Source organism: Diorhabda sublineata, chromosome 6 (genome assembly GCF_026230105.1).
Source record: "Diorhabda sublineata isolate icDioSubl1.1 chromosome 6, icDioSubl1.1, whole genome shotgun sequence".
NCBI classification, from domain to species: domain Eukaryota; kingdom Metazoa; phylum Arthropoda; class Insecta; order Coleoptera; family Chrysomelidae; genus Diorhabda; species Diorhabda sublineata.
Genome location: NC_079479.1, coordinates 12481122 through 12492824, shown reverse-complemented (window position 1 = coordinate 12492824; position 11703 = coordinate 12481122). Strand labels below are relative to the sequence as shown.

The window sequence follows — 11703 nt, the reverse complement described above, 5'->3', positions numbered from 1 at the left end:
TAGACAAAGAGCTCAAAGAAGAATGATTTCTATAAAAAAACTCGCGGTTTTGTTGTTTCCTATTTGTAATTTTATATTTTCAAGGATTTCTTCCAGTTTTGTTTTTATTTTTGTTATTCATCGAGTGTGACCGAAATGTTTTTTTATCTTACAGGTATTTTTGACATCAGACATTTTCTAGATTAGGTTACGTTAAAATTTTTATATTTTGCATTTTTTTTCAAAGTATTCATATTTTTATTATGTACCTGCTAAATTGAAACAATACTGAGTGATCAAATTTGACCCGACATTAAGTTGCGGCAGCCATTTTGCATATTTCTGTAACGAAAATAACTACTAATAAAGGCATAACGGCATATTTTGTTGCTTTAAGATGGTATTTTGCAAAAATTCCCAAAACAGTCTTTGTTTTTGCGACATTGAACTGCGGCAGCCATGTTATATATTTTGTATATTAATATTTTTACTTATTTTAGAAATTAATTTTTACTCAGAAGAAACCTAGAATTAAGTTACTTTATCGATAAAATCATTATTATCATTCAATCATTAATCTTACACAAAAAAACGAAGTGATTAAGTGGAATTAAAAATTTTACATCGTAATATGAAAATTGGGGACGTAACCAAATCTTTTCTTCACAGCTCACGTTACCGGAAGGAATAACAAGGAGTTTCGTGTATTTTACAAAATGTTTAATCACGATCAATTTTGCTATTTAATATTTTATTCTATTAGGACGTTGTTAAATTTTTAAAAAATAAAAAACTCTTTCCAGGCTAGACGCCTTGGCAGAAATTGAATTGAACAGAAAACTTTATACACGATATATAAATATTTTGAAATTTGAGAAATTTCCGTTTTACTTACTTTCGAAGGTCTGTGTGAAAATCTGATCGCATTTCTATCTCTGGGTACAATAAGGACTCATAGTTTTTAGAAAATCTCCTTCAACTTTTCATCATTTCAATAATTTTTTCGCCAAATCGCAGATCACTCAGAACAGCTCGCAAATTTGGGGTACTCGGTTTAACAAGTTTTACTAAAAATTAGATACGCGTTCAAAAAATTATTTTTTTTCTAAATTTAGTCAAAATTAGACATTCAAGCTGCTCTCTGTTTCAAAAAGTTTTGTTGATATCAATAGAGTTAGACGCGCTCTAAAGTATCACCAAAACGTCATTTCATGAGTAGGCAGATTGAGGCTCTGACACCTCAATTAGACTTTGATTCGGGGAATTAGCACTTGAAGTTTTTTAAATTTATTCAATTTTTCACTTTTTTTCGTTTTTCGTGTTTATTTATCATGATTTTATGTCTTATTTCCGTGAAAATCTAATTTTTCAGTAACTTGTAGACTCGATTATCATTAAAATGACTTTCTGAGTAATCTGTTGAGATTTTCTTTAACTATGAGGTCGAGGCTGTTGGGTTAAGCTAATTTTTTTCGGAAAATTAGTTCCCTAGAAACGACAAGTACAGGCTTGAGGTTGCTCTAACGTAGTGGACTAACAAGTCTGTGTTATGGGGATGATTATGCGATGTATGCCTTAATGTAAGTGATGAATGTGGTACGGCAACCGCTCGCCGCGATATGGAAATGCTTCGAATCGGTTCGCGTTAACAAAATTTCTACTAACAAATATGGTACTGATCAAATGGTTAATGGTAAGGATGGAGATTTCACACCATAAACCAATGGGTAAGTGTTTAATTTTTTTATGTTCCTACCTCATTAGTTATTGCACGTGATATAAGAATCATCATCATCATCAAGCTTTTCAATCCTTTTGATTATGGATCGTTTTTAGCGTTTTAAAATCCTTTTTTTGAAGTGGATTATTCCTCGTTTTCTATTTTTATTTTCTTCATAATTTATCGTTTGTCTTTGCTGTTTTTGTTATTATTTTCCATTTCTTTAGGTTCCTGTATTTTACCCTCCAGTTCTCTATATTATGTCTTCGTTTCTTCATCCTTGGCCTCAATGGAGTCCATTGCGTTATTATTTTGATGATTTCATTTTTTGTTCTATGAGAAGACGTACAAATCACTACGATTTTATAAATCATCCACTATATTCACCCGATTTAGCTTTGTTCGAGGTGGATTTTCCGAAATATATTTTTTTTTGTGTAGATTTGTCTTTAGGTTTCTTTTTTATGAAAATTATGTAAAAAAAGACGTTTCTATCTACTTTGTAATTATATTAATCATTATATCAATTTAGATCATGAATATAATAGAAAATAAAAAGAAATAACGACACGAAATCAATCAAAGAAGTAAGTTTTTGTGTTAAAACCAATCGCTTACCTTTATCCTGACCATCATGTTTAGATGTCCTTGACTGTATTGTTCGATGACATCCCTAACGTCGTAGGGTTTCCTCGCCTGTTGAAATTTCCTTCGGGCTACGAAATATTTGATTTTCCGAATCGCTCGTATCGCGTTTTTATGCGCCTCGGTTAATCTAAAAAGAAAATATCGTTACAAAAACACGATATCATATAATGTTTGGAAAATCGCGAGTTTTTTTTTGGGGGGGGGGGAAGATAATCATTATTACAAACTGTTTCACTAAATTTTTTAAATTGAATACATAATTCAAGAGAATTAGTTCGCAAATAAAAGTGAAAATATTTTATAAGAATTCAAATTTTTCCGGAAATCATTTTACCAAAAACGTTGTCGCTTCCTTGAATATTTCAAAAGTTTTTTCATACCCCGTGCTGAACGACCAAAGGCGTGCTTTTATTTTAGTCTATCAAGGGATAATTCGTAATTTTAATCAAACTGAAACAACCCTGATATAGGAAAACTTTTGATCTACAGAACCCTTACCATTGCGTTCGTAATTAATTTTTACAATTCAGACGAAAAAATTGAGTTGATGAATCTAACGTCTTCCTAAGAGGTTTTTTATCGGGAAGGTCAACGATTGACTCATGAAAAGATGTACCTGGAAACTTTCTAACGAACTCAGACCAAATCGAAAGCTTTCAGCACATCTATGAAGATGGAATGTGATAATGTGAAGATTCTGTCATTGAAATGTTCAAAGACTCTACCCAGGTCGCTGATTTACGATATCGAGGGGTAAGATTCGGGATTGGTTAGGGTATTTACCGAGTTTGGGGATAAAGAACGATGTCGGCGGTTTTCCAACATCGAGGAAAGTATGAAAATATCAGACAGGCGTTGCCTTGGATTGATGATTCTGTTGGAGGTTTAGGTTAGAATATCTTGTACCTCAGGAAACTGGTTGATGTGGTTTCGTCTTCTGAAACTTTAAGAGACGCGACTCTACATGCTTTTTATAGTCTGTCAGCTTGTAGAATTTTCTATAACTATCTTATGGTGTTTATGGTTGTTAGAGGAACGGCGATGTCTTACGAGAAGGGATTGGAAGTCCTCCGTCTAAGCCTTCAGTAGACCAAAGAAAAGTTGGTTGTGGGGAATTCGAAGTGACGTGGTCTGAGTTTCAGTTGCGAAAAGTGAAGTGGTTGAGGGAACTGGTTTTATTGATTGGAGAAGCGTATTTACAAATTTTTTCTTGAGAACCTTATCATGGAAAATTTCAGACGTTTTTTTTTTCGTAAGAAACAAGCACAATTCGAGGTTGGGGTGTTCGGGAAAAGACGTGCCTTGGGGGGTTATTCCATAGCTCCAAAGAAAGGAGTCTCGATGTTTTGACTTCCTAGGTATCTGCAGGCGAACTAGGTGTTGATAGCTACGTCTGTTTAGCGAATAGGTCTTGCAAATACTGCTCAAAGTGGTATTATGCTGGATAGTTCAAAATAATCAGATCAGCGACATTTCTTCTATAAGCATCTTAGGGTTATGCTTGGGAGCCGAGCTCCAATATAGCTTTTCGGCCTTAAAGGACCAAATCCTGAGTTAGTTTTATAGTTCGGTTCTTGTATATAAAATAAAATGAAATATGAGTGATATTTTAGTAAAATTTTTGAGGTACTCCACTGTTGAAAGAATATTAAAATATTAGGACCCGAGGCGGTCATTCTTGCGTGGAAATCACATCGATTTACAGGAGCTCGCTAGGGTGTTGAAATGTAAGGATTTATACACTTATTTCCTCTTTTTCGCTTTCGAAATAATAAGAATTATCTTTTAAATACGTTTTACTTTAAAACTATACGAAATGGAATTTTTTTATAAAATTTGCGCAGTTTTTAGTATTTAAAATTTTGGTGGATTTTGCGAGCGCCACCGCCATATTGTTCAATTTATTTCCCTTTTAAGAAAATGTTTTCTTAATATCGATAACTATATTTTTTTAATAAACTTACTGTGTAACTCGAGGTAGTTCGGCGTCTAAATCATCAATATCATCACTAGCAGCTTCGGTCACTGTACTTGTTTGGCTTGTAAAAACCGCCCCTCTGACACTTTCCCTATCGCCCCTTCGTATTCTACTTGGTGGAGGAGTTCCTTGAATAAACAATTATTATGATACTTGGAAAAAAGGTTTTTACCGCCCCTCATATACAGGTTGTTTCAAAAAAGGTGATTTCGTTTCTAGGATACGGATGGCGTTGCGAAAAAACTCCAATATTTTTCTGTATTTTATCTATCCTAGAGACGAGATCGCTTTGTTATGAAACACCCTGTATAAACGTAATAGTCACACTAATAGGGGGTAAAATGTATATTAAAGCATTTCAATGTTACACTGATCATTAATGGCGAAAACGAACTCAAAATTTTTAATTTTCATGAAATTTATACAATAATTAAAAAAACGAAAGATTTAAAAAAAAATATAATAAAGGAAAAATGAACTCGATGTGTCTAAAATAAATTAATTCCCAAACAAACCTGATTTTGGTTCATCCATATACAGCATAACGTCTGTATCGGATAGGGCCTTATTGGGTTGACCAGTCATGGTGGATGGTACGACTGGAGTGTCCGTCAACGGTGTACCTGGACCCGGAGTGCCGATTTCGGTACGCGAACTCAGAGGATCCATTTTATTTTTGGATTTTCTCCTTTTTAGAACTGATGCCTTTTTTGCGACCTGTAATATCAGGGACTGACCCAACGTATGGATATTCAACACCGATACATCGAACACTGCATCTAAAACTAAGCAGAACTGGGAAATTTCTGTTTCTATACAAGTCGAAAGTATTTGGAAGATTGATTTTGCACGGGGGGTGGAAAAATGTTTGCAATTACGAAAGTTTTACTTGAAAACTGAAATTTCCCATTTCTCACAACTAAGCTAACATAAAAACTAAAATCTTATATACAAAATTCAAAATTCTTTAATTAAATGACTTTAATGTTTGTTATTTATTAAATAATTATTGTTTTTAATTTTTTACGATTCATTCAAGGGGCGAATTTGTGAAATTTCGTAGAATGTGTGGCGTTTTTCTTAATAATTTTCGTAGCAAAATAAATCAGAAACCACAAAAACGCATATACGAGAGTTATATATAAAGTTTTTGACTTAATAAAAAAACATATTTTCCCATAATCTCTTAAAGCGATGCTATAATTTTTTTAACCCTTTTCAACCTAATAGTTACCATTTAAAATAAGCTTTTACGTCTCACTTTGATCGAAAACTCACTCCTGCAATTTGAGGTTAGAAAATAGTCGCTGGGTACTAAATCGGGTAGATACGGCAGATGTTTAACCAGTTTGAAGTGAAAATTGTAAATTTTAACCACAGCGATCATGTTTTGATGGACTTTTTTTTTGGAAGATTATTTCTTCTTTTACCTTAATCAAGCAGTAATATGTTTCTGAGACGATTTCACCTTTTAGAAGGTAGTCCGTTCATCAAAGCTCAATTTTTTGACGTGACCGTCTTTTTCGTTCCCACGTTTTGGCGGTTTTTATTGTGTCTTGTCAAATGAATACTTCAACTACCTGCATAAATTTAAGATGAAACTTCCAATAATTTTTCCGTTTGATTAGTATTATTAAATAAATAAATAACTGAAGATATGGGATCCGGTTTATTTCCTTTATATTTCTCATAGTATTCCATATTTTCCGAGATGGAAACGATTGAGAAAATATCTCGACCTCTTGATACGTATCTTCGGATATATGTAATCCGATAGACAGTCCGATCGGTTTATTTTCTAAAAGTTCAATCAACATCGAAATAATTTGATGAGAACTTCAGAAACGAGCTCTTACAGTTTACTATTACTTTTTGGGTCTAAGATATTTCTTAAATCAATTTACATTCAACGTCTAATTTCTCCAAGAAAGTTTTCATACGATAATTTAATTATTATTAATTAGAAAATACCACTTAATTGATTATTACAACACATATAAAGGAATAATGTCGCTTTTCATGCCTCAATTTCAAAATCTCTTAATTTCCTTTTAATCATTCACAAGCATGCAGCATTTATTCATATTCATGGCGAAATTTTTGGGCTGGAAAAATGTTTAACGTTCAAACAATTTATTACATTTAATTCTAAAGGTCTTGCTGAACATTGGGTTAAATCCCTTCTCAATCATCATATAGCTCCCAGTGGAGCAAAGGGCGGTATTTCAGCAGCTCTCCATTTTATTTTATTCTGTAGCTATTTTAGATGCCAAGTTTATATGGATAGTTCTTTTCCATGCTTTTACAGCTCTTCTTCTCTTCCTTTTGTCCATTGTGTTATGATTAAATGCTTGTCAGGTTGTTTGTTGCCAGTTTCCGTAATGAATGACATGCCCATTTCCATTTTCGCTTTGGGGTTCATTGCTCATCCTAATTGACCAGAAAAGTTCTGCAGATCCTGTACCAATAACCGATTTCTATTGCTGTGATTCCGTTTTCAACAATTTCAGTGATAGTTGATTATTGTTTGGTTGTTTAGTGTATCTATCTTCGTTTCTTTCTTCTTTCCCAGTCTATTTTTGCTTCCTTTTCCTGTTGTTTTTCTTACTCCCAATTTAACTTCTTCAGCGTATAACCCGCATCCTCGACGTCATGTGCTATGATATTTATAACCAATATTATTCACGAGAAACCCTCTATGATTAAGTTTGAAGTTGAGGATCTTTATTACCAATAGACCAAATAGAACCATCACAATTCCATCTTATACTAATATTCATAAAAGTGTTTACCTTAGATAGAGGCATGCCGTAATTGCTACTGCTTCCTCCCGCGGTGTTGCTGTTAACCACTGGCGCCCCGTTGGAATCGCCGAGATAAACCTGCCACGTTGCCGTGGAATTGAAGGTTTTATCGGCGGCGTAACATCGCCAAAGACATTGTATCAACATAGCGGCTGCAGGTATTTGACGATTAAAGTGCTTTTGACGTTGCTTTTGTTGAACTTTTAGTGCAAAACCGGAACCTAGTATTCCCTGGAAAATATATTCTAACTAAACGCGATTTTTAATTTTATCATGTTTGAGAATATTTCGAACGTTTCCAACTGAAAGATAGGCGTTATCTATTTAGGTTCTCGTCTGTTTACACAAATTTCGTTTAGTTTAGCGTTTCCATTATACCAGGAAATGAATATTCCATTTGTTTACTTAATATGAATAGAACGTATGCAAATGTGACTTATTTATAGTATTTACGTGGAAAATTGAACAATATAGTTCAGGTGTGGCATATTCAATAAAAAAAAAGATGCAAGCTAAAATTTGATGTAAAACATGTTAAATTGTACATTTTCTTCGGACTATAAAACCCAGTTCAATAGTTAAGAGTGTGGGGACGAAAAATCCTGACAGACATAATTAGATATCGATATATCTCAAATATATTCCCATTTTGAATTGAAAATTTAGAAAAGTATCCAGTATTGATTGAAATAATCAGCCACAATTTATAGATCGACCACCATTAATATCAAGACAGCTAGAACAAATTAAAATATGAAGACTAGTCTTGGTCCTACTCATAGTTACAAAATATCTAAAGAAAATTTTCCTAAATGTAGCAACAGTGATCGACCATGGGATGTCCAGAATTTCAGGAAGACAGAAAAACCAAAAAAATCTCCAATTGACAAAATATCCAGACTCAGACTTGATTCTGCTCGACTTACTCATGGTGATGGATTATCGAAGAAGATTTTCTCTAATGTAGCAACAGTAATCGACCATGGTTTGTCCAGAATTCCTAACCAAAAAAAAATCCAGTAAATTAAACAAAAATAAAAAATTAGATTAAATATAAAGAACCAGACAATGTCTAAAAGACATCAAACTGACTAACAATGATTGGTGGTGCTGCACTATATACCACCTTAAGACGATAGGTGTGGTAGGAGACGACCATTAAAGATTCTGCGAGCCAAAAAAAATGTTCTGCCCATTTCATCAAAAGGTTTGGGAAGTAGTGGGACTAAGGAACTCCTTTAGTGGGAGTATAAGTCCTTGTTTATCGAACAGCGTACCTGGTCTGACCTAGAAATGGTGGAAGTTGTTTGAAAATACCACCGTAGTTTGAAGATACCACGTTGTTTAGTATTTGTTTGGTGAATTTGTGAACATGAAAAAAATTTGTCATCGTTATGCGATTCGATACTTTTATTTGAAAGGCATTATCCCAACCAATATAAAAGGTGAACTAGATTTTCCTCTGGGCGATATTGATCCTTCGTTATCAACAGTAAAATATTGGGTAGAACATTTTAAATCTGTGAAACCAGCATCGTAGTGGTCGACCAAATGAGGTGACGACTTCAGATTCCTAACCAAAATCAATGAATTAAAGTTCGAAATGGTATCTCGTGTACCTTATTCGCCATATTTAGCACCTTCGGATTATTTTCTGTTCCCAAACTGTATTTTCCTCAAAATTTTCCTGTTTTCTTTGTTGGGGCAGGTTCTCCTGGCACCATCCTCGTATGTAAATGAAAAAGCTGCTTGGAACTCATTCAAATATATTGTCGAAGCGTTTTTGGGAAATTGAAAAAAAATATGAAGATGCTTTGATAAAGAATTTTCATCAGGTAAAAATGATTGTCGAAGATGCATTTCTTGCCTTTGCATTCGAATTTTTTTCCTGAAAATTTAGGAAGTATGAGTGGTGAATAGAAAAGAAAAGATTCTTGAAGAACTTCATCAGAGATTTCGGGATGAAAATAAGATAGTTGATCTGTAGTAAGGGAAATTTCTTGGAAAACTGTAGCGTATTATAACCAAAATAAACAATTTTCAGATTGAGTATAAAAATCGTTTATATTAGTATGATTGCCTGACTTATTTTATGTAAAATTTCTCATATATCTCGAAGGACTATCAGTAAAAGAGAAAAACTTGTTCGATGGAAATTGAAAGATATAAAAAAAGCATCTGTCGACTTAAATCATGATACCAAAGTGATATTTGACTTTGACGAAATCCCATATATTTTTAGTAAAGGATGGAAAAACAAAGCATCCATTCGAATCACAACTCATAAAATATTTTGATTACAAATTGAGAAATTGCAGGATAACTTTTGATTTTGATAGTTAGACTGGAAAACTGTGAATCAGCTTATGAAAATTGGGCAGAAAATTCAAAATCTATGGGAAATATGTAAAAAACATTCTAAAGGAAAATGAATGTAGTTGAAAAATCAGGAAAATCGTCGAACAAAAAACAAAAATCAAAACTTGGAATTTTCAGTGACAGTATTTTCGCCTCCTAAAATTTTGAAAATCGAGTCATATTTATTAATATGTAAAAAAAATTCTAAAGGAACAGAATGTACTTGAAAAATCAGGAAAATCGCAACCGGAAAAACAAAAAACAAAACTTGGAACTATCAGTGACAAAGAGTTTTCCGAAGGAAAATTAGTGGTTTGAAGAGAAATGGCAACTGCTCATTATGCAAATGACCTTGCAGGTTCTCAAGAACTGAACGTATCAACCTCAACAGTTTTTTATGCCCCTATTGAGTCGCATTTCCGATATGCCCTTCTCTTTAGAGCTGTTAGGTCATTACACAGCTTAGGAATCTACTCCACGTGCAGAATTAGTTGAGGGCTCATTATTTTACAATGCAAAAAAATGCACAATCATTTGCCAATTGAAATTAAATCTATAACATCTTTCTGTACACTAAAATTTTATTTTATTCCCGTGTTTATTTAGTTATTTTTAAGTTATATGCGAATTTAACATTTTATGGTTGCGTTAGACATCAAAAATTGTCTTTATTATAGTTCACTATTCCTTTGATAAATATTTGATTATATTAATACGTATCGACGACCCAATAAGCATACAAAAGGTATGTACCTCGATAAACGATTTGAAAGGAATTTCTTATCTGTATTAGTTCAGAGAAAATCCTCAAACACCATCTATCCCTTCTATCAACTATAATATCCTTTGTTCGAAATTTTTTTTGGCGAAATCATGTGTACTTTATATATTGAACACAACTCGTTGATTATAAAACTGTTTGAGATAATTTTGGAACTTTCACATTCTTTTTTATACCGAAGGGGTTGGTTTGTGGAGATGATATATGAAGGTATCTCGGATTATTATTATTTAATGTGGAGATATCCATATAATTGTAAAACGGAGGTTAAGCGTCTAAAACGGTTGAAATTCCAATGAAAACACGTACAATCTTACGAGGGTGGTTCAAATATAATTTTGCTGAATAGTTTCTTTCAGACTTCTGGCACTTTTTGGTAATATAATATCGAGTCGTTTTGATCTGTGGATAGGTTTTACCGTATTTTTTAGATTATCATAATACCGACTGTTCACAGCTCTATGTTTAGTGAGGAACTCGACCGCATTTATCTTCTTTCATATCGCAAAACTCTGTACATAACACCTTTCTCATTGACGGTGTAACCTTGGCTTTAACTGCCAACTTTAGCTCTTCGTCCTTTTTCCACCGTTTAAAAGACTCTTACTAACTTAGTGGTGTACCCAAGTCTCGTCAATGGTGAATTTTTGCTCAAAATTCAGAAATATTGGCTGAAATTTCGCGATAACCGAGCCCTTCTTGATAATAATTTATTACGTCGATGCCTAATTCTTCGCGTATTGTGTTGGTTTCCCAAAAAGAGTTTTTCTATAGCGCTGACGTTCTCATCGTCGCCATATGTGGATTTTCCGGAAAATTTTCGCAAATTTTCCAGAAAACTAAATGAATAAGATAATGTAAAATTGCACTGATATAAGGGGCTACAAGTAAACAAAATTGGAGTATTTTCATCAATTCTGAATGTCGATTTTTCACCTTTGAACAAAAGTAACTAGCCCAACAAAGAAAACACAACAATTTATTTCTTACTTTCAGTTCCATACAATTTTACCAACGATGTTCAATAAGTTCCTCAAAATAGCCGACATCACCTCTTCATTGTTAAAATATCTTTAACCACCGAATCGTTTTTTCAAGTCTGGGAACAGAAAACGATCCGAGGGGGCTAAATCTGCCGAATAGGGTGCATTAGGTAGCAATCATTGATTTTGATAATTGCAATAACGGATGTGTGAGCTGGTGCATTGTTTTGATGAAACAACACTTTCTTCTCAGCTAAATATGACGGTTTTTCCTTGATTCTGCCTTTATCAAGATACTTTATGGAAATTATCCCAAAAAGCCGACGCGATGACCAGATGGAACGGTCATTGCCTTCTTTGGAACAGATTCTCCCTTTTCAGTCCATTGTTTTGATTGTTCTTTTGTCTGTGATGGACCCACGTTCAATCTAGCCAAACACTCGAAACATCTT

General features: G+C 33.5%; 1 protein-coding gene across 3 annotated transcripts in view; it reads right to left on the bottom strand.

Annotated features, from left to right (window-relative positions):
* LOC130445506 (potassium voltage-gated channel subfamily KQT member 1) overlaps positions 1-11703 on the bottom strand; it is a 61914-nt gene that overhangs the window by 8707 nt on the left and 41504 nt on the right. For 2 of the 3 annotated variants that reach the window (XM_056781160.1, XM_056781157.1), the window contains exons 9-12: positions 7118-7360; positions 4841-5057; positions 4312-4453; positions 2318-2474 (exon numbers count right to left, since the gene is read on the bottom strand). In XM_056781160.1, coding sequence (XP_056637138.1) covers positions 2318-2474; positions 4312-4453; positions 4841-5057; positions 7118-7360 — 759 coding nt within the window. The remainder of the gene's footprint in view (positions 1-2317; positions 2475-4311; positions 4454-4840; positions 5058-7117; positions 7361-11703) is intronic. The other variant, XM_056781158.1, reaches the window with a different exon arrangement.